Below are 24,512 nucleotides of genomic sequence, written 5' to 3' on the forward strand. Positions count from 1 at the left end.
AGATGGGAAAGGAGGGGAGAGGGGAAACATGTATAAAGCCCAGCCCCCCCTAGTCGGGCAGCATAGGGGGCATCGACCAGCCAGCTCATGAGGGCTGACCTCTGCCCTAGGGGCCAACCCCTACAGCCTGCTATATAGGGCTGTCCATGCTCTAAATGAGGGTACACACCTCCCCAAAAGAGGGGCTTGACCTGGTCAAGGTGGCCAACCTGCAGGTCCGCCCACCCACTGCTGTTACAGCCCACAAATAGGGGCTCATAGAAGGTGCCTAAGGGCAGCACGGTGAGACACACCTGCTCACACAACCCTACACCCTCCCGGGGTACCTCCGCGGCCTGCATGGCATCACATGAGGCATTGGAAGGCCAAACTAACCTACTCTCACGGGGGCAGGCACACCCACAACAGAGGCCCTCACTCTCTAACCCTAGCCTCACTCACTAGGTGGGCACACCCACAAGCAAGGCCCTCTCTCTCTACGTCGACATCAGGATATGACCTCTAACAAATCTATGTCACACGCTGATCCAAAATCTGCTTCCCCGCTGCCATGTCCACCTCATAGACATGGCCACTCAGCTGCGTTAGTATCCCTAACTTCTGCACAAGTTTAGCATTCAAGAAATTGTGAAAGCTTCCAGCATCAACCAAGATGTGAACGATTCCACCCATGACCGGCCCTTAAATGCGAGTAAGGTCATTGGGTTTGAACACTTTCATATTAAACTTCCAATCTTTCTTGCAATGACTTCCATCTAAGACTATAGTATGAATAGGAGAGATAGTGTTACCTTTGACTTCAGTCCAAGTGGCACTCTTTGACTTGACCTCGATCTTCGGACATTGCATCTGCAACAATGGAAGCAACGACCCTCCTTCACGTGTTGAAGAGAACGCTCGGTTTTCTTAACTCGCTTTGCAATCGCCTCAGCCATAGTGGAAAGGACTTGGGCTTGAATCTGCATAGCCCTGGTAGGATGAACGCACCTCTTTTGCCTAAAGGTCCTTTGCATGCTACCTGTAGTAGGCTGAGTTTTCTACGAAGAGCTTCCCTTCGCCATGGTGTCATCGTAGATCTTTGCGTATCCAATAGCGTCCAAGTGTCCTGCCTAAATTTAGCCAACTGGCTTGCTAGTGTTTCAGTCCTCTAGTCCCACGTTAGCCTACTTCCCTTAATCGCAGGGCCCCCTAAGGATTAGCGGCTAGCAAGTGAAGACCAAAAAGGAGCTTATCTCGCTCACCCTCACCACAGATACACCTGTGCACATTCACAAGCATTCAAGCACGAACATGCACACATTTGAGGAAATAAGTTCACAAAAAAACGAAGAGGAAAGCAGATTGGGTGCAACTAATATAGCATTAAGGCCGGCATAGACTTCAAAAAACAAAGTACCAAATACAAACATGAAGAAGAATGTCAACGAGAGTGAGAATTTCTAACTGGTTCAAATAATTCCCAGAGAAAAATAAAATATTTATTCTTTGAGTTTAAGAACAGCTAAACAAAGTAGAGTGAAAAAATGATTCTTGTTACTTATACATCGGTGCCAACTTATTTCCATTACCCAACAGAAAGCATACACTCAAGTCAGTGACAAGTAAGATCACAGCAAATGTTCATATCAGGCACAGCATACCTGAAATCCTGCATCAATCACTTCTAACAGAGCAAGAAAGGCTACAATAGTCTTTCCACAGCCCACATCACCCTGCAGAATAAAAATGTTAACATGTCTACAGACATTCAGCCAGAGAAAAACCACTTGAAAGGAAGTCAGATCATGGATACTGCGCTCATTGATAGATACTCACCTGCAGCAGACGGTTCATAGGTACAGGCCTTTGCAAATCCCACATGATCTCTGAAGCAGCTGTGACTTGAGAATTTGTGAGTTTATATGAAAGGCAATTTAAAAGTTTCAGTGTTAGGGGAGCCCATTTTTCCATATCCAATGTGCCCACTTCAGCTTGTCCACCTGCATTGTCCACTCCTGCTACTTCAAGGTAGCTGTCTGCTAACTGCTGTCTTTGAAGAAGCAGACCCAGCTACATGCAGCATTGCAAACACAGTTGCCAATATAATTACAATTAGATTGTCTGTCAACCCAGTATTAGATCAAATGTTGATGAAGCAGTGCTGTAGTTCAACTATGAAGCGTGAAATTAAAAGATAGTAGTTATAAATGCCAGATTGCTCCTGACTATCCCAAATTAAAAGATGAGGCCAATGAAGTTCTTTGTGTAGTCTACAAGATGGAGGTATTTGTTGTTGGAACCATGCAAGCAGTACATGATGAATTCCTTATAGCTTCATGTATGGCGACACATATTGCAAAACTAGTACTGCCGTATCGATCAAAACACTGAGAGACTCACCACCAAAGACAACAAAGAAGAAGAGCAACCAAGCAAGTGTGGGTCCAAAAGGATCTACTGGAGGCCCAAGGGTACTTTGTGTTGGGGTAAAGGCACATTGCCACCCCTTTATTAAAGTTAAGACAACCATGACTGTCTTAAGACAGTCATAGGATAAAACCTAATCCTAATAAAACTAATGAGTTTGTGTTGTGGCTCATCACTTCACACCCGCACATTTGGAGTCCTCTCTCTTTCTCACTCTCTCCCTCTTGCTCTTCTTCCCCCTTCAGGCCCTTCAACTGGTATCAGAGCCACCTTTCCCCTCTACCCTTGACCAGCCACCTTACCCCTCGACCTCTACCTAGCCAGCGCCGTACGGACATACGTCGTCCGTACAGCCGTACGGACTGACTTCGAGCAGCGACGGCATTGCGGGCGCGGGCATCGAGCGTGGGCACAAATCGGATCAGGGCGCGGGCGCGGGCATCGAGCGTGGGCACGGGAGCTAGCGTGGGCGCGGGCGCGAGCTGCATAGCAGCTGCTAATTGCAGCAGGGCGGCGCCGCGTCACGCCAGCAGCTGCTACAGCTGTATAGCAGCTCTCGGGCGTCGCACAGTCTTCAGGTACACGACTGTACGGCAGTTCGTACGACGGGCGTCCGTACAGTACGGACGACGCCGCCGTACCTGCAGGGAGCTACATCAGGGCAACACTTTCGAAAATTTTTTGGTTTTCCCTCTTCTGGGATTCCGTACACTGTGCAGGTACAGGAAGTATAGCAGGCGCAGATTTTTTTTTGTTTGGGGAAGAAAGAGAGGAGAAAGAGCACTCTGCTCTTCATTCCTCTTGATTCAGGATCATCTTTCAGTTCACAGAACTGTGTTTTCTTGAAAGTACAGCAAGTACCTTCATTTACCTCGTGCTTGAGGAAAAGAGAACCACAGTGTGTGGTTGATTGCACAGTTATTTTGTTCTGGGAAGGTAATGCCTTGATTTTGCAAGAGGACATATGCTTTTACTGGCTTTGAATCTCAGTTTACAGGTGAGCAGATCATAGGGCTTTTGCCCGGCAGGTGATGCTTTGTATGCCTTGAGGTAGTGTGGTGCCAGAGAGCACACATTTGCCTTGATTTCCACAGTGTCGAGGTGACATTTTCTTGCAGGTCACATTTCTTGTGCAACACTCAGAGAACCTCAGTTGAGCCACACTTGGCCAGGGCGCATCGAGTTTACTCGGTCCCTAACTGTCCATCGTTGACAGTGCTCAAAAGGTTCCTCATTGAGTGTTTGTACGTTGGGATCTGTGTATGTCATTTCTACACAGGACAGTATATGCATTACACTGTTGGTTGATTTTGTCAGAGAGACTTTCATATTGCATACTACCTCAGTGTTGAGGTGTTTTTCACTTGGTTCAGGTGTCAGATCAAGGGGCTTTTGCCCAGATTTTGTTTGATAGCACTTGGGTCACCGACAGAGATCTTCAGATGCATTTTATCCCCTTGGCAGAAGGGTGATTGCTTGGGATTTATCCCATTTTCTGTTGCAGGTTTTGTGACAGGCTGAAGTGTCATTTTTTTTTTGGGTGTCTGCCAAGTGGTTTATGCATATTAACTCAATGCAATACCTCATCTGAGGTGGGAGAAGTGATCAGTACAGCCAGTACAGCAGTGTTTACAGCAGTGTTTGTGCCTTGTCAGCTGATTATGCACTGTTAAGCACTTGTTGAGCAGCTGCAGCATTCTGAAATTACTGTTTATGCCTCTTTGAGAGCACGGTACAGTGTGTCAGAAGGTACAGTATTTGCAGGGTCATTTACTGTTTTTGCTGCAGATTTTCCTGACAGTAAAAAACAGCACTATTGTGAGTGCTCCTGGCTCTTGATAGAGCAGGTTTTTTCTGAGAAATCAGAATTTTTATTCAGTCTTTTTACTTCCAGTGAGTCAGATACTTTCCTTATCTGATATGGCATCAGGGGGAAGTGATTCTTCAATTCTGAACATAAAGAAACTGGAAGGAGCACACAATTATGCATTATGGGCAGAACAGTGCTTGAATGTACTTCTATTAAAGAAGATTTCTAAGCCCATAAGGGTGAAGGGTGTCAAGCCATCTGACATGGCAGCTGATGACTGGGAAGAGCTTGATTTGTCCGCAAGGGCAGCTATCATGCTCACTATTTCTGACACTCTTGTGTTCAATGTTCAGGCTGAAAAGACCTCTTATGGTCTATGGCAAAGGCTAGAAGAATTGTATGCCCAAAAGAGCTCAGCCAGTAAGGTTTATTGGTTGAAGAAGCTGGTTGATCTTCGCATGAAGGAAGGTACAGCTATGACCTCACACTTGAGTGAGTTCAATGCCATCTTTACACAGCTGATTGCACAGGGATTGAATCTTGATGAGGAGTTCAAGGCTACTTTCTTGCTGTGTACCCTCCCTGAGAGTTGGGACACTTTCAAGACCACCCTGTCAAATTCGAATGTCACTCTTATTTATGCTGATGTAGAGAGCTCTCTCCTTATGGAGAAAATGAGCAAGAAGAATAATGCGAGCAGCAAGTCTTCAAATGCCTTGCAGGTACAGGATAGAGGCAAGACTCAGCAGAAGGGGAGATCTGCTAGTAAGTCCAAATCCCGCAGTCAGTCCCGTGGCAAAAAGGATATTGAATGCTTTTATTGTGGCAAGAAGGGACATGTGAAGTCTAAGTGCTTCAAGTTCATACGGGATCAGAAAGCCAAGAAAGCTGAAACAAAGGAGGATGCAGGAAATGGAAGCAAAGGCAAAGGCAAGGCCAAGGCAAATGACTTGGATGCAGTGAATGTTGCAGCAGAGGACAGTGACAGTGACATACATGATGTTTTATGCTCTTCTGCTGTAATAGCACATGCTTTAGTTATTGATGGCCATGACATGCACACCTGGCTCTTGGATTCAGGTGCTTCTTTTCATGTTACTCCTCATAGGGAGTGGTTTACTTCCTACACAGGTACTCATGGGGTTGTTCATCTTGGGAACAACTATGCATGTCAGATTGCAGGGATTGGCAGTATACAGATAGTATTTCCTGATGGACGCATATTAGCTTGATGGTGTCCGCCATGTGCCGCAAATCAAGAAAAATCTGATTAGCACTGGCTTATTGGATGACAGTGGTTACCACACCACATTTGGGGATTCCAAATGGGTGATTACTGATGGCCAGGCTGTAGTGGCTGAGGGTTTTAAGAGTGATACCTTGTACCCTCTTTATGTTTCCAGTGTGGGTAATCATGTTGTTGCCATAACCGAGCTGCCAAAGGCTTCATTGTGGCATAGCCGGTTGGGACACATGTCTGTTAAAGGAATGCAAGAACTGTCACGTTTGGGTTATCTGCCGTCTCTTTCTTTTTCAGATTTGCCTACTTGTGATCATTGCATATTTGGCAAGCATTCTGTGACTCCTCATAAGAGGAGAACTCCCCACAATAGAGCACCACTTGATCTAGTGCACATTGATTTGTGTGAGATGCCACAGTTATCACTAGGGGGTGCAAAATATTTTATTACTTTCATTGATGATGCCACACGCAAAGTGTGGGTCTATTTCTTGAAGCATAAGGGCGATGCCTTAGATGCTTTCAAGAAGTTTGTCGCTCAGGTTGAAAATCGGACAGAGCACCACTTGATCTAGTGCACACTGATTTGTGTGAGATGCCACAGTTATCACTAGGGGGTGCAAAATATTTTATTACTTTCATTGATGATGCCACAATAGAGCACCACTTGATCTAGTGCACACTGATTTGTGTGAGATGCCACAGTTATCACTAGGGGGTGCAAAATATTTTATTACTTTCATTGATGATGCCACACGCAAAGTGTGGGTCTATTTCTTGAAGCATAAGGGCGATGCCTTAGATGCTTTCAAGAAGTTTGTCGCTCAGGTTGAAAATCGGACAGGTCGCAGGCTGAAATGCCTCAGATCCGATAATGGGGGTGAGTGTGTGTCACATGCTTTTGTGCAGTTTTGCCAAGCTAAGGGCATCAAACAAGAACTCACAGCCCCTCATAATGCATCTCAAAATGGTGCAAGTGAGCGGATGAATCGAACTATTCAGGAGAAGGTTCGATGTATGTTGTCTTATGCTGCATTACCCCATGGCTTTTGGGCAGAAGCCGTGCAAACAGCAGTTCACATTATCAACAGGTCGCCAAACAAGGCTTTGGAGTTGAAAGTGCCAGAGGAGGTGTGGTCTGGCAAGCCACCTTCATATAAGCACTTACGTGTATTTGGCTGCGAGTGCTTTGCTCATGTACGCAAAGAACTGCGCACCAAACTGGAGCCAAAGTCTATCAGATGCATCTTTATGGGTTATGGTGACGAAGGTGAAATGGGGTACAGGTTATGGGATCCCGTTAAACGGAAGATTATACGCAGCAATGATGTCATCTTTAAAGAGGATAGTGTACACAAGGAACCCGTGCAACCTGTGGAATACAGGAGGGTTATTTATGATGATGTTGGACAGCAAAGAATGCCCATTTACATGCAGCAGCAGGCTGCTGCAGATAACCTTGTTCAAGAGGGTATACAGGCTGAAAATCAGCCAGATAATTTTGCCAATGATGCACCACTGGATATGCCAGCAGATGGAGCTGTAGCACAGCCAGATATGGTGGTACAGCCACCCGTCATGCATGAAGAACAGGCTGGACAGCAGCCTAATCCGGAACATTTTGTTAGGAGGAGCACCCGTGTACAACGGCCTCCTGCCAGGTTTGTTCCAGGAGCCAATAATGTGGCTGATTTTATCATGCTGACAGATTGTGGTGAGCCTTCCAGCTTCAAGGAAGCTATGGGAAGAACAGAGAAAAAGAAGTGGGAGAAAGCCATGCAGTCAGAAATGGACTCCCTACTTCAGAATGATACATGGGACTTGGTGCAGTTACCTGCAGGCAGAAAGGTTTTGCCATGCAAGTGGGTTTACAAAGTCAAAGTGGATTCAAATGCTTTACCTAGGTATAAGGCCAGATTGGTTGCCAAGGGATTTAAGCAGGAGAAGGGCATTGACTTTGATGAGATTTTTTCCCCTGTAGTCAAGATGACTACTTTGAGAGCAGTGTTAGCTCTTGTTGCTCATGACGACATGGATTTATGTCAGATGGATGTGAAGACAGCTTTTCTTCACGGAGATCTCCATGATGAGATCTATATGAGTCAGCCAGAGGGATATGCTGTTAAAGGGAAAGAGCAGCTTGTGTGTAAGCTCAAGAGGAGCTTGTATGGACTCAAGCAGGCGCCAAGAGAATGGTACAAGAAGTTTGATGCCTTCATGCAGTCCCAAGGGTATCATAGGTGTGAGACCGATCATTGCTTGTACACCAAACGGGCAAAGGATGGCAGTTTGATGCTACTCATTCTATATGTGGATGACATGCTTATTGCCAGTAAATCTCAACATGAGATTAGTGCTTTGAAGAAACAACTGCATAAGTCTTTTGACATGAAAGACTTGGGTGATGCAAATCAAATTCTTGGCATGAGGATTACTCGTGACAGGTCCAAGGGACTTTTGTTTCTGTCACAGAAAGAGTACATTGACAAAGTACTGCAGCGCTATAAAATGGAGGGGGGGAAGTCTATTAGTACCCCGTTGCCTCCACATTTAAAACTCAGCAGTAAGGACAGCCCCAGATCAGATGATGATAAGGCTGAAATGGCCAAGGTTCCGTATGCATCTGCAGTTGGTTCTTTGATGTATGCCATGGTTGCCACTCGTCCGGATATTGCTTTTGCGGTGGGAGTCATCAGCAGGTATATGGCAAATCCAGGCAAGAGGCACTGGGAAGCAGTGAAAGGTGTCTTGAGGTATCTCAAGGGTACCAAAGACTTGTGCATATGCTATGGTAGCCAGGATGCATTGGTGCATGGTTTTACAGATTCAGACTATGCAGGGAATGCAGATAACCGGAAGTCTACTACCGGTTATATTTTCACATTTGCAAGAGGTGCTATATCATGGGTGTCTCGGTTGCAGAAATGCATTGCACTGTCAACTACTGAAGCTGAATATGTTGCAGCCACTGAGGCCTGCAAGGAAGCAATATGGCTTACTCGGCTGGTGGGAGACTTGGGCATTACAGGAGATATGCCAGTTTTGCATTGTACAGAGTGCTATCATGTTGGCAAAGAATCCGGTCTTTCATCAGAAGACCAAGCACATAGATGTGAAATATCATTTCATCAGGGAGGTACTGGAAGACAAGCGACTTGAGCTTGTGAAGGTGCATACTGATGATAATCCTGCAGATTTGCTCACTAAGAGCTTGCCTACTGAGCGGTTTGCACATTGCCGCTACATCATGGGATTAGGATGAGACCATTCTTATTTTATGGTCCTGTATACAGTAACTGTATATTGCTGTAATTTTTATTCTTTTCTCCCCTTTAGGCACATTGGCCTTTAGGTGGGAGGTTGTTGGGGTAAAGGCACATTGCCACCCCTTTATTAAAGTTAAGACAACTATGACTGTCTTAAGACAGTCATAGGATAAAACCTAATCCTAATAAAACTAATGAGTTTGTGGTGTGGCTCATCACTTCACACCCGCACATTTGGAGTCCTCTCTCTTTCTCACTCTCTCCCTCTTGCTCTTCTTCCCCCTTCAGGCCCTTCACTTTGAAGGTGAATCATACATTTGGGTTCCAACAAAACCTCAACATCAAAAGCCAACCCATCATGTAAACAAAAAACCTTGACATTCAAGAACAAAGCAATGCCATTCAACAAGAAAGGTACAATACTGTTGGGTTGCCACAAGACTACAAGAGGACCAGGCATATTACCTTGGAAATACTTATATTTGGGCGCCCAAGGTACTAGATGCAAGAAAACCACCCCCATCATTTTCCAACAGCAATGCCAATGTGCTTATTAAGTAGCAGAAGAAATAATAGAGGCCAAAGCCTCTAAAATCATCATCATAAAAAAATGAGAGGAAAACATCAAATTCAAGCCTACCAATTATGAAAAATCAAGGCAAAGATTGGAGAGCAGAACCACAAGAACCTATCCTGAAAGAGGTATAACCACAAGAAGCTACTTGCAAGGAGAAGGGAAAAGTACCAAACAAGGAGGATTAAAGACAAAAAACATCTAACGGGTAGTTACACAAGAACCTGTCTCAAAAAGCAAGGCAGTAACACAAGAACCTACTCGACTACTAGTCTATCGAAATGCCATTGAATTTATTGCAGCATATTCAAGGCAAACGGAAATTACACAAGAGCCTGTCTCCAAAAAAGAGACAGTAACACAATAACTTGCCATGAAAAGAATGGAATCTAGTTTGGAAGCTACACATGTCACACCAACCATGCAAGACTCTGTGGAAGTCACGCAAGAATCTTCCAATGAGAATGATGAATTATTTTCACCGGCAACTTTCTCACAAGCAACTTGGTGCCGTTCTTAATGTAAAAGGTTATAAAGCATCAATTCCATTATTCCTACAGATATATTACATGTCCATTAACTTCTTCAGCCTATAAAATTGGGTATGGACAAGAGTGAGACAAGGTGTACCAGGACCGTGCTGCAAATTCTGATTTTCCATAGGCATCGCAGCTGCAGCATCAAAAGAAATGGGCAGCAGCCCGCCAAAAGCATAGGATGAACACTGATTTTTATCAAAAACAGGAAGGGGCAGATCTGAATTCTCAGCAAAAACAGCATCCCGACTGGTAAAGACCTTGGTCACAGGATTGTAGATCTGTAGCCCGCAACTATGCACCTCTCAGCCTTATTATCAAGCCTCCCTCGCAATTCCTGAGGTACATGTGCATAGTATATACATCCAAAGGTACGGAAATAACCCACATTGGATGCAGCAGTCCTTTGGCCTTAAGCATGCATCTCCCCATCGCCATGAGTGAACTGTTCTTCCGCTCAGCTACTCAATTATGCTATGGAGTATATTGAATTGTGCACTGCCGTAGGATGCCTCTCTCAAACAAGAAGTTTGCTAATGCCTTGGACATATACTCCCCCCCCCTTCTATCTAAACGTAGAGTTTGTGTTCTACATTCAGACTGATTCTCCACCAAGGCAATTCTGATTTTTGCCTGAGAGCGAACACCCAAGTGAATCTTGTAAAGTCATCTATGAAAGTGACAAAACAGAAAATACATTTAAGATATTGTGTTCGCATAGGACTGCAAACATCACGGTGAAGGAACTACCAAAGTTCACATGCCCAAACCTGGCATGCCACAACTTCGCATCCTGCATGGTAGAGGTGGATGTAGAAGCAGCATATGCTTTTATGCTTTGTCTATGTGTAGGGGCCTCATGGCAAACTCAACCAGTTTGATATTGTGTACAATACGTCTCTTCCCTTGGATCATGCATCATACCATCAACCTAAAATGCTCAAATCTGAGCACTCATCTTTGTTAAGATTAAAAGCAAGGATTTGTGTCGACATGTTGAAAAGTGAGCCTAGAAGCACTCTCCTCTAATCTAGCCAATGATGTCATTGAACCTAGCTATCGTGATACATCAAATGACTCATTGTAGGAATATGCCCTCAAGTCCTTTTCATGCCAGACCCACCCAGGTTGTTGATACTTTTCAGTGTCACATCACAAACCTCCTGCCCAATTCCACACACAAAGAGGTGAGATAATGTCAATCTCATCACCCCCATTGATCCCATGCAAGCATGAAGATATGGCTGAGAGCTATCAGGCTTCTGGCGGGTTAATTATTGGTCCATACTACACATGACTGACTAAGAAACTTTAGCAGCCAAAGGGTCGCCTAAGGCTGATGAGAAATTAGTAATTTTATGCACTACATAAAAAATTTCCTATTTATTCACCGGCAACTCCCACCATTTGTTCCTGAAATGGCCCCCTATCCAAACTTCTCATTTCCCTTTACAAAAACTAGCAGAAACAAGAATATGCCTCCCATGTAACTAAAACCTTCAAGGATTTAAGGCTCGTACAGTACAAATCTTCTACCTGACGTCCTAACTGTTGGTACAATCTTGCATACAACATGGATATTCCAACGAACCAAAAGGGCATGTGAAGGGATTATACCAACCAATAAAGAGCTTTGTCTGAGTCGGATGAAAGCATTTGTCAAAATCTTCATTTCCAATTTTGAAAACTGGTAGTGTCAGTTGTGGTTGGAGAAAATTCTTGCAAAATGGCTACTTAAATAATATAAAAAAAACTTAAGAGACAACTGAAAGACACAGGGTGCAAAACACATGAAGAAAATCCCAAAAGATACACACCCACACTTAAAGATGCCTACTGAAAATTCCTACTTAAAGCATAAGAAGTATTAGAGACAAAGTGGGAGGGACACATGAAGTGAAACACCTCTGTGTGTGTGTGTTGGAAACAAATCTACGCTTGTCTATAGCATAACATGGCTAATAGAACATGTACATTAGCCAATGTCCTTGCAATCAGCAACAAAGAACACAAGACATCTAGTGCTGAAGACATGCCAAGGTACAATGCCCTCTGTATCTCACTTCAGCAAAGAAAGATAGAACACACTTGCTGATCTGGGACAGATAATACTGAGAAGTACCAGTCCAGCCAGACTGCTGCTGTAGCCAGGGCCAACCCAGTCTGTTATTTAATGCTCTGAAGACCAGTGCAGCCTTCAAATAGGCCCTCTACAGGTGCCGATTCATGTACTGTCCAGGCCATGCACCAGCCTGTGGACCTGCCCTAATCCAGGGCCTTTGGCTCGGTCTGTTTCAGCCTGACAGCCTGCCATAGTCCTGGACATACAGTCAGCCCTATATGCTGACCAGGGTGGCCCCACAGGATGCCCTAAAACTAACTCAAGAAAGACGCACGGTTGCTGCCCACATGGCAGCTTCACTCAATCCCCCTTATACGTGCTGACATGATGCCATCTACACCCTTACACAGAAAGGCGTCAACCCCATGTGCACTCCTTATTTTGGGGCTAACAGGTGGGGCATTGACCCTGATTGTCCACACACACACACACGAAGAGAATCCAGTTATATTTATATTACGATTTTCAGCCCCTAAAAGAAGGGGGAAGCAATTACAAGATCAGAAAACGTCATTATACAACCCAGATGTAGTACTGTCAACTAATGCAATCTCTTTCTTCTATCTTCCTCATTCTTTCCTAGTAACTCTAGAGAGAGTTTCCAAAATCTAGCTGCAAAATCAGCAATACTCTCATTTCATATTGCTTGCACCTTTCCCAACGGAAGGTCAGTTTCTCTTCATGCCGTGGTGGCATGAACTCATTTCTCCTCTCATTTCGAAAAAGACAACTCTCTGTCATGACATTCTTGTGGGAAAGAGAGGAGGTAACTCCATTTGTGGATTATCTAGTCAAGGTGTGTCTAAGTCTCAACTAATGCATCCTCTTCATAAGAAGGTGATGGTGTTCTTTCCATCGCTCCTTGAGGTAATGGAGGAAAGGGGACAAGTTCATTATTATGCATCTCTTTTCCTTCCATTCATCCTCTTTAGTAATAACCGGAAATCAGCTTGCTGTAATTTCAATACAGAGGTTGTAGAGTTAGTGGTACTTATTCATCTCTCACTTGATCTATGTTGAAAAACAAGCTGAAATAACCCAGTTTCTCTTCTCTTTTTGCTGTGACCTGGTGCACTCAGCTTAGGTTGCTTCATTTAAATGAATCGGAGGTCACTATGTCGTTATAGGAGGTATATGATGGGTGGGAGAGATACAATCTCTTTCTGATCTAACTTCCCGTTAGGGAGAACGGGGGGTCCCTTTGCCTGACATTTTAAGGGTTTTAAGGTGTGTTACACGCAGGGGGGCGGGGGGGTGGTGGTGGTTGTTGTGAGGGGGGAAACACTAGGTGTTTCTTTCACTATCCTATTTATTTCCTATTCTAGGCTAAACTTACTACATGTGTAGGACGTATCCTAGGTGCTCTCTTGGTCGGGTACTACTCATCATACGAGAGAGCAGCGTCCCTCCATGGAAGGAACAGAAAATGGGATGTGATCACACAAGTGCTCACACCTCATTAGATGTGCCCTTCCAATTATCCCTAAGACCTAAGTTAACCCTCATACCTTAGGTATCAGAATTTCTAAGGTTCCTTGGCTCCTCTCCGTGTAATCTCCTTTTTACCCCTAGGCAATGACCTATAAGCAAACATAACCCTTTTCAATCTCAGTCAATATGACTCAAACTTCAGAACCGTATGAACCAAGGTTCTTAAATTGACTAATTCCGTAGATTAGTATACTAATTTGGGTACTACTAGGTACTCATGTCATGACATCTAGAGCGCAAATATTGTTGGTGAGAGGGAGGACTGTCACACAAGCACAGAGAAAGAGAAAGAAAGAAAGATATATTAACGTCCTTGGAGAGCCTCACGCGCCAATGGAAAAAAAAAGTACATCACGAGGAGAAACTCATACAAGTCTCTGTGGGCTGAAGCAAAGGGTACACTAGGGTCCTTGTTGAGTACTATGCTAAGCTAAAGAGCCCAATAGATCAAACTCAAAACTCAAAAGCTGAAAACTGAAAAAAAGAATCCAAAACCCTCTGTCATGGTGGCTCTCCAATGGGCTGCAAAGATGTCCCGGATCTGCGTCTATTGAGCTATCTCTTGCTGTGGCGGGGGACGTGGTCTCCTCGAACTCTGTATCTGATGGGCTATGTCAAGAGTGATGCCTCGTCTCTGGCGGTCTCCTTTGAGGAGAGATAGAGGGGGAGGGGGGGCGAAAGAGAGAGAGAGAGAGAGAGAGAGAGAGAGAGAGAGAGAGAGAGAGAGAGAGAGAGAACCTGCAAATAGAAAAATTCATCAAACACAAGACGTTGCCGAGCCTTCTCAGCAACTTCGAAGCTCAACGGACAGTGAATCCCCAAGTAAGCCTGAAAATCCAATTATTGTATGTGATCAAAACAAGAGCAATGACCTGATCATGATACATTCTAGGCAGCATAACATAAATTAGCAATAGGTAGTCATAGAATTACAAACAAGGAACCAATTACTCAAATATAAAGACGTGCATATTATAGAAACAAAGCAAATTTTACGCCTGAATGTTAAGTTATTAAATGCTAATAATATTAGATCACTCTCTTCAACTGAAGGGTAAACACAACCAACAATAAAGCCTAGGTATCATAACATGAAGGTATTGTAGAAGGCAGTAGAGTGTGGCTGCAAAGTATTGGCAACATCAAATGCAAGGTAATGCTACTTTCTCGCAAAATATGATGTATTTTGGCTCAATTTGTTTACAGCCAATATTTTGGAAATTGCAAGAAATAGCATCGTGTCTAATTTTTGTCAAGAGTACAACAATGTAAGCCTTCACACTCATTGAATAACTACAAGTGTAACAGGCAAGGTGCCTAGAATGCTCTCTCACTAATTGTGCCCGTCCTAACTACTAACGAGTGTGGAAGCATGGGATGCTACCTTAAGAAAAAGAGAGAGAGAGAAAGAGAGTTTATTAACGCCTACGAAAGACCAAAGGGTCTATGAGATTGAAAAGAAACCAGATACAATGCAACCTAAGGGTGGGGCCACTAAAATGGGCACCCCTACCCAAGGCTGATGCCTGCGACCGAAAATATAAGTAGTACGTCGCGCTATTGCTTGCAAAGAAAAACCCACAAAGGGGGAGCAAACACCAAGAAGAATCCCCTCGTCATCTATCAATTGGTTAACCATCCTTGAGTGGTTGAACCTGTGTATTTGTCCGTGGGACCAACACGAATAGAGGATTGAGGAGAGACAAGAGGAGCTCGTCCGACAGTGGCTCCTTATCTGGCGAGAATATCAATGATAAAGCCTTGTTGTCGCTCGACCTTTTTGGATCCATTCATCCTCCTCTGTAGTCTCCGTGATGTGGCACACTGTCTGACAAGTACTCTCGTCAAATCTAGTAGTCTATCTCCCCAAGTCGAAGGGAGAGAGAGAGTGAGATAAAGAAAGAAGAAAGATATATTGGTGGAAACATACACTGACAGAGACATGATCTTCTACACCGAGACTCGTGAAAGGTTGGAAAGAGGGCTGCCGACAGTGACACGATATATCTGGGAATCAGCCCATAGGAAGGAGATGAGGGGAGATAGTGGGATGTGGAGGTCGGGAGGCGTGGCTGTCCTTTTTAAAGCACACCTGAGACCACTCATATCTGTGATCCAGAGAGAGGAGCACACACGACATTTGTGGGTGCAAGTTCAACTACCAGATACACATCCGATTTTCATTGTGGTGTGTTACCTCCCCCCAAATACATCATCTTATGCACGAGAAGTCACCAAGGAAGGGCACAACCCATATGAGACTATTCACTATGACATCACAGAGCTCTCTAGACAGGGGGACACTCTCCTACTTGGTGACTTCAATGCACGTACTAGAGACAGACAGATTGACCTACTAGATTTCGATAATAATTCCCTCATATACCGGAGTTGGATGCAGCAGAGTTGGGGATAGTGAGGCAATCAACAGATCTAGATGCACCAGTGATAGCATATAGAAGGCACCTGCTTGAGTTGGGGGCTATCCATGATTTGACTATATATAACAGTCTTCGAAGATGGCCATCATCTAGTGGGCTCATTTGTTTCCCACATGGTAGGAGAAGAAGCACAATGGACTACGTGTTGGGTCCAGTAACTTTTGCCTCATGAGTACACGACTTTACTGTACCCCCTACTCCACTCGTTGCGGACCACTCATACCTTGCCTTCTATATCTCGGCCGCCATGTCAGTCATGAGGAGAGCCCCCCCCCCCCCCCCAAACAAGCACTCATGTTCAGATCCACTTTGGCTGTGCTCGTCCGATTTACATGAGTCACTTGGCCTCGGAGTTCCCAATCTTACTTAGGGATGGGATGGACCTCACCCATACCTCAGATACCCTTGTCTCAGTGATACAGGAGGCTGCCACCAGATCCTTCCCCACGACTCGACTTGCATGGGAAGATGCCCCAAAACCCCTGGTTTGAAGACGAGTGCAGAGAGATGAGAGCCCACCTCACACGTGAGCGAGCATTGGGACATTTGACTTCACCAGAGGCACAACGGGTCTCACTCCAATTGACACGGCGTAAGAAGCGAGCTTTCCTTATACACAGGGTGGATGAGGTGATCAGATCCTTTCGTGGAGGAGATCCTACTGCACGTTGGGGTCTCTTATCGGAGGGGAAGCAACCCATCCCCATCACAGGTCCAGTGATTTGGCACACATATGATCACTCCATGTATGATGTCCCAGGTCAGACCCCACCTGATATGTCCTCTATGCCCACGCCCACTACATGTCACCTGTTTACTGCACAAAATGTACGCTCTACCCTTCTCGAGCTTCATAACCAAAGATTACCAAATCATGAGGAATTTCGCATTGAGCGCTTTACACATGGGCAGGGGGTCTTGACCCCAATTCTAGCCAACTATTCAATCATGTCGCTTGCCATGGTTTCTACTACCACCATACTACCAATACACAAGGCAAGCAATCCCATGGACACTGGGAACTACCGCACTCTTATGATTGGCCACACTATGGCTAAGATATACGTGTCGATACTAGAGAGGGAGATCAACAGTCACACAGAGGGTTACGGGCATCGGGTTCTTGGGCAAGCAAGCTTTCAGAAACAACACTCCGCCTTGGACCACATCTTCACCTTGAGGGCTATCACTAAGGAGGCAAACTCAAGGCACCAGAAAGTCTCTAGTTGCTTTGTAGACTTTCGCAAGGCTTTTGATAGTGTTTCACATTCCCACTTGATTAGGAGATTACACGAGTTGTAGCTTCCAGAGATCATGATTTGGGGGGTGATGAGCCTATATGAGTCTGTCAGAGGGAGAATACATGCCCCGAGAGGTCTATTGGATTGGGTTGAGAGCACTATAGGAGTGAAACAAGGCTGCCCCCTATCGCCGGCTCTCTTTGGGCTCTATATTGATGAGATTACATCATTCGTAGATCCGCTAGGTTGAGAGGACTCATGTCTGGCTGACCTAATGGTGCAGATATTGTTGTACGCAGACAACATAGTCCTCATATCATCATCAGTAGAGGGATTGGAGAAACATTTAGAGGCTCTGGAGATGTTCTGCACCTGTCAGTTAACCCTAAGGTTATGATCTTCAACACCTCGCGAGTAGTATCCCGTCGCCAAAGTTTCACGTATCGAGGTGAGCTAGTGGAGATAGTGCAATCTTACACATATTTGGTAGCAATGTTCACCACACCAGTTTTCACAATGACCCATACAGCTACAGCACAACTCACACCAGGGCGACGTGCTCTGGTCCGATTAGAGAGGCAGTGCTTCCAAGCACACTTCCAGGACCCTCCGACGAAGGGTTGGCTTTTTGACACCCTGGTGAGATTGACTGCCATGAATGCAACACCTTTCTGGGGGAGTGACATTTCAGCGACAAAGTGGAAGAGGTCGATAGACTATAGGTGACTAGGGGATCTAGGATGATTCGTAGTAAGCCTTCGGTCTCTCATCAGATTATACAAGAAGAGTTCGCCATGAGCCCTGTCCACATTGATGCCATCTTTCAAACAATGACTTTCATCCACATAGTTTGGGCCTTACCTCAATGGAGATACCGAGCCTAGCATTGGAGTCTTCCAGGCAACTGGCTGAGAGCGGTGTTGATACAGCATGGTATGCATAGGTATCCACATGGTTTGGTAGCCACAACATTCAACTGGACAGACTTCCCCACTTTCAGTATAGCATGGATGCACCACCTGAGATGCTCCCATGAGATGAGATCAACCATATTATATGGTCGGACATCCTCAAGCTGCATAAGGGGGGACTAGGAGTTCCCAAGATCCAGTTCTTTTTCCTTTTTTTTTGCAAAGAAAGGAACCTTCTATTAAATGCTTGAAAAACCTCATACAAAACAGCAGCCCTGAAGCATCTGAGTATGGAAAAAATTGGATAAAGGCTGATAGGAAAAACCAGCCTATTCCAGAGAAAGCCAACTCACTGCCTAGGGAATCTTTGGTACAGGGGGTAACAGCCAAGTAGGGAGACTATACAACCAATGAATCCCTCACGGAGTGAATGTCTTGAAAACTCCTGAAAGCCAGCCTTGCAGAAACGTGCGTGCCTCACAACAGTCGCCCTAGAGCCTGTCGGGGTCCCGTGCTCCCAAGCTGAGTGTAGGGTGTAAATAATATCCTGCCAGATAGCAACCACAAGGGAAATGGTTGGCCTAGGCTGGGCTGGCTATCCATGGCGCACAGCGCTCTCCACATGGTTGGATAGATACGCGTTTCTAAAGGTTAGAAACGTTAGAAACGTTTAGATACTTAAGAAGCTTTAGAAACGTTAAAAACCTACCTTAAAATTTAGGGCTTTTGCCCAAAAATTGCATCTCAGCAAATTTTTGAGTACTTGCCTTGGATTTTGTGGAGCCCTGCAAGCTACATCCATTTCAACACAATCTTCTACTAGCTCCGTTTGATTTCAACGCTTCAACTGTTTGCAGATAGATCCCACTACGATTGACATCAACAAGCAATGTGCTTATGTTCCATTGGAAGATGATGAGGAGTAGATACACGCACAGCTCCATAGGGAGCTTGAGACCATTGACAGGCGTGTCACTCGTTCATGTCATAGAGCTGTAGTTACAGCATTGAGAGGCAGAGGCCTAGGTAAAGTCGTGGATGAGGATGTGGATGTACTATTTTACGTGGTTCAGGAGGATCTCAAGGAGGAGTGAGGACTTATTCTCGTCGAGGCAATGAGCAGAGAGCCAGTACTTCACAGTCCTTGACAGATGGGGAGGTCTCCTTGCTAGATGATGAGGCGTTGTTGCTAGGTGACGATGAGTCAGACTCATAGCAAAATAACATTGATGTGGCTGTAGTGGAGCCACAATATGATAGTGAGGGCAATACTATCACAGACGGGGATTTTAGATCCAGTGGCTCATCGGATGAGGATGAGCCTTGAGTCATGAGTAGTTACTAGTAGTGTGTATTACTTGGCACTATTTATTTTTCAGCTTGAGACTTCTCTTTTCATTGTTAGGACCCGAGTCTCTGACACATGTCTTTTGAGTTCTAAGTCATGATTCATATTGATACTTTTAACTTTACTCTTTATTATGAATCATGCTCCATGTATGATTCATGGTACTACAGTATAATATCTATTTACTTTTCAGTTTTACGTTTTAACTTTGAATGTTGATAGTTGTAAGTAGTAAGTACTAAGTAGATTTATGATTCATCATTCATTATTTCTATGAGACTTCAGTTATCAGTTGCAATACTTTGAAGTTCTAAATTTAATTTGTAAAAAGGACTGAAATTTAAAATTTCCCATGTAGTATATTGTATGATGTATCATGTATGTTCTAGTAATAAGTGCCCAATCGTGGCCTTCATTACAGAGGGGCGGTGCGCAAAGCAGCACATAGGAGTGTTGAGCAACAATGAACAAAGCTAGTCAGGGTCGAGGCGCAAGCAGTTCGGGGGGTTCCCACAAGCAAGTCTGAGGGGGTCGTGGAGGCCTAGGATCGCAGCATGGCAGAGGCAGGGCAGAATAACCCACATGTCGAAGGGGAAAAAAGGTTGGGGGCACAAGACACGCGACACCACCAACATGACAGCTCAAGCTTGACCAGACACAACTTACAAGTCAAAAGGGGGAGAGGGAGGGGGGGGTTTCTCCGATTTGGGCTGAAACGCCCCAGCACATCTCAAGGATTAACGCCACAAGTAGTGGGGTCAGTTTGCACAGGCCGGCATGGAGACACCCAAGATGCCTAAAATCAAGGCATGAAACCCTTCTACTTGTATGTTGCAGGTTTTGCCCCCGCCAATAGCCCAAATGGGAAAACATATCTGAAAACAAAGCCCCCAATCTATAAGAGCGTGTATACTATCTATAGCTTGAAGTTTGAACCCAAGCTTCGGCTTGCAGCTCTTGAAACAAAAGTCCATGGTCTGGAGGGCGGTGGAAAGCAAGACTCATCAAAGAGGTGCTACACCAATGTAGCGCATCTCCACCAACACCTCGGCTGGTTTCTAAAGTGCAGGAAATGGTCAACATTCAGGTGAAATTCATGAAAGAGATTACAGCAGATGTGAACTGTAAAGGAAGGCAACCCAATCACAAGGGAATACACAAAAGACAAAATCAATTACCTTAAAGAGAAGATACTGCAAGTGGGATGACATCTGGAATATCCAGAAAAAGGGGATAGATAAACAAATCTCTCTCAACGACAAGGCAGCAAAGATCAAGATTCTCCAACAAACACACAAGCTGAAGGGCACGAAGATATGGATATTTGAGGACCTTACTCCCACTCAGCTCAAGCAAAGATCCCTTGAGCTCACTAAAGTGAAAGAAGCTAGGAAAGCAAGAAACTGAGTGGTCTACTGTGAGAAGACAAGCTCTGATTAGAGAATTCAAATCTGAGCCCAAGGACTCTCAGTTTTAAATTGATGATGTAATGAAGGTCACACTATGATAGCACTAGAATATAGGTATGGTATGCTTTATAATAACTAAGAGCTGCTTTAGGCACTCCCTAGGAGATATCTTGTGCACTCCCTCTCTCCTCACAGATGTAGTTTTCTCCTTTGATGTTTTCTTTGTCTCATAGGCCCATGAGGCCTTGCCGCCTTCTGCAGACATTAATACAACTTTCTTTCTCTCTCTCTCTCTCTCACATACGCAACCTGCATGCATGTGCAACCATCCCTCCCCCCCTTGCACCCATTCGCCCATTGCGTGCATGCGCAACCAACCCCCACCGCCCTGACAAGCTTTCGAGCAGATCAAGCTACACTAGACCACAACTTCACATTGAGAGTTGTCATTGAGGAGGCCCGAGCACAGAAGCAGAGAGTTTATGGTTGCTTTGCGGATTTCCACAAAGCCTTTGATACCATACCACGAGCCCAACTTTTCAGACGACTACTTGCTAGGGTAGAATCAAGATATTGTCTAGGCAATCCGAGCATTAAACAAGCGGGTATCACGCAGAGCCAGGACTCTGACGGGTGGATTGAGAAGGCCATGAGCACGATTGGGTCAAACAATATTCTCAATTTTCACCAGCCTTGTTTGGCTTGAACATCAATGAGCTCAAGCCCTTCATCATGACTTTGGGAGGTGCAGGTCCCCGCTTGATCCCGATTCTAGCATATGCAAATAACGTTGTCCTATTCTCCTCCTCGGTTGAGGGCCTCCAACGGCATTTGGACGCGCTCCAGTCTTACTGCAATAGAAATGATTTGAAGGACAACTTGGGTAAAACCAAGGTCATAAACTTCAACACACCCCAGGCGGCCAACACAAAGAGCAATCCTTTGATGGGACGTTGGTAGACACTATTTCATCCTACACATACCTACGTGTTCTCTTCTTAGGTCTGATCTTCACTTCACAATGCGCCAACTATGCACACCTGGTTGAGCAAGGGATACACTGCAATAGACAGACTCGAGCGTTTGTGCTTCCACTCACATTTACAGGATCCCCGAGCCAAGTCTCTCCATTTTAACACATCGGTCCATCTAGTCAGGATGTACGATAGTCCCTTTTCGAGGACAGACTTATCAGAGTTTTTCTTCTCGCTTTGATGAAAAAAAACAAGCTATCAGTCCCGCAGTTCCAGCACTCGTGGGCAGCACCCCACTGTCCACATAGTGTGCTTTGTTAGTGCACCTTTTGCAAAACATTTTTAGTGATGCATTGACAGGTCATACCAATCCACACTACTTTCGTTTTTTTTTAAAAGATGAAAAACCCGTAATGCAATGGCAACAGTATTCTCATGATACAAAATGGGAACCTGAAGAACCTTACAGTCTCTTAACTTCAATTCCCAGCAAGGAAAGGTATCCAACATGGGGCTCCTATACAAGAATTCAATGAGAGGTCTAACTTTGAAATAGAAGGATTAAAAGCATTTATTACATACAAAGAGGAAACGCTCCGGAGATATCCTGATTCGAAGCCTACTTGGAGAGAACACACTACCACTGTAATTAACAAGACACGAAATTTAATAAAGGACGGATGCAGACTACCATGGCTAGCCCTCACTTCATCTATGGCACTGGAGACGGAGAAGTTGGTATGCTCCGACATGCAGATAATTTACAAGCTTGGGAATATAGACTTGGGAATATAGATGATAGACTCCACTGTTTCACTTTAGCCTAGAGGCTCAATTTGTCAGTTCCGGGTATCTTCACACAAGCTACAAGTTGAGACAAAGTGAGTAGAGGGCACCCCATGTAAGAGATCTACACTTTATGTGATATGCAAGAGACCAAGACAAAGGATGAAAGTTCCTGATACGTCCACATCAGCGTGTCTACTTTTCTTCTTGAGGCCCAGAGATACAAAGACTAGATTATACGAGCACAGAGGAGAGCAATAAGGGACCGGCTGAGCCCAGTTAAAGAACCATCACATATTTTTCCAACCGATGCTTCGAGCTAAGGACAACGGGAACCAAACGCAACAGAGCCACATGGCACCACTCGATAGACCCTACCCCAAGTGGACACCCACATGAGGACTCCAGACATACCCTCTCTCTTCGACGTGAGGAGACAAACAACTACTTCTCAAACAACGGAACACACCATGTAGACTACAGAAGAGGGGGGGTGGACTTGGACAGGCCAAGAGTCAGCGTACAAGACCTGGCCACCACCCACTGACTCACATTTATCTTCCACATGCCTCGAGCATCTCGATTGGTCAGTTTCGGGTATCTTCTAAAAAATAGCAGGTTGAGACAAGGTGGGTAGAGGGCAACCACGTAAGAGATATGCACTCTATGTGATATGCAAGAGACCAAGATAGAGGATGACTACGCATTTAGATGCCCCGTTACTGTGAGTTCTTTGGATGTCACTACTGTCTTTTTAGTACCAGTTTTGGCCCACTAAGAGAGTTCCTGCCACCTGGTACATCAAGATCAATGGGTGTTCTTGAGGCCTAGAGACATGGAGACCAGCTTATACGAGCACAAAGGAGAGCAATAAGGGACCGGCAAAGCCCAGTTAAAGCACCGTCGTGGATTTTTCCACTAGTGACCCAAGCCAAGCACAATAGGGAATCAAATGCAACAGAGCCATAGGGCACGACTCGACAAACCCAACCACAAGTAGACAACCACATGAAGACTCCAGACATACCCTCTCGCTTCGACATCGGGAGATAGACAACTAGAGTGATGAAAGCACTTCTCAAACAACGGGATACATCATCGAGTCTACACAGGTCGAGTGGTAGCAACGATCTATCACTGACTTTCTTTCTTTCTTGATGCCAGCCCTCACCAGATCTTGACCCACTGTCAAACAAGCTCCACTTGTCTATCCTCAGCCGTATAGTGGTGTTGAGCCCACAAACACCATATACAGAGAAAATTGTTTGGTTGGTCGCCGAGGAATTCCTCCTTTACGTTTTTCTCCTTTTGACTTTCTGTCATAGCGCCAGTGCAATATATTACATTTTTCTTGTCACAGACATCAGCCTTGGGTAGGGATGCCCGTTTAGTGGCCCTACCATGAGCTTTCATTGTATCTAGTTTTTCCAGTCTCATAGATCCTTTGGTCCTTTGTAGATGTAACTAATGCTCCCTTCTCTTCCTCCCTCCCCTACCCTTTCCGCCCCCCCCCCCTTTCTTCCTCACCCTCACCCTCCCCCGCCCACAAGCCCTCTCTCTCTCTCCTAGTGGCTATGGCAATCAATGAAAGCTCAGAAATGAATGGGAGAAAGCAAAATACGAGCTGCTAAATTGAAAATGCTGCAACAAGTGTGGAGGCTCAAGGGAAAGCCAACATAACAAAACCCTAGGGCTAACTAACCTAACTGAACTAAGTGTCCAAACTGACCTAGGTGGTACATGTACTGACTGTATCAATAGTCCTAACTGACTATAACTAGGCCTACAAGGCACATACCAAAGAATAAGTGGCACCTATGGATAGCCCATAGAATGGCCTACAAACCCCCCTCCATGGTATGGGCTGAAGTATCCTGGACATGGCTCAGGATACTTGAATATCTAATGTCATGGTTGCACATGTTCCTCCTGTAGGGATGTAGCAGCCTATGACTGT

General features: G+C 45.0%; 1 protein-coding gene across 1 annotated transcript in view; it reads right to left on the reverse strand.

Annotated features, from left to right (window-relative positions):
• Positions 1-24,512, reverse strand: part of LOC147898768 (DEAD/DEAH box RNA helicase family protein) — a 178,657-nt gene that overhangs the window by 35,627 nt on the left and 118,518 nt on the right. Inside the window, exons 12-14 of the mRNA XM_087378942.1 lie at positions 14,184-14,273; positions 1,816-2,049; positions 1,641-1,712 (exon numbers count right to left, since the gene is read on the reverse strand). Of these exons, the coding sequence (XP_087235068.1) occupies positions 1,641-1,712; positions 1,816-2,049; positions 14,184-14,273 (396 nt within the window). The remainder of the gene's footprint in view (positions 1-1,640; positions 1,713-1,815; positions 2,050-14,183; positions 14,274-24,512) is intronic.

The sequence above is a fragment of the Dipteris shenzhenensis genome, chromosome 9 (genome assembly GCF_047967505.1).
Source record: "Dipteris shenzhenensis isolate YYH24624 ecotype China chromosome 9, Dip_SZ_1.0, whole genome shotgun sequence".
NCBI classification, from domain to species: domain Eukaryota; kingdom Viridiplantae; phylum Streptophyta; class Polypodiopsida; order Gleicheniales; family Dipteridaceae; genus Dipteris; species Dipteris shenzhenensis.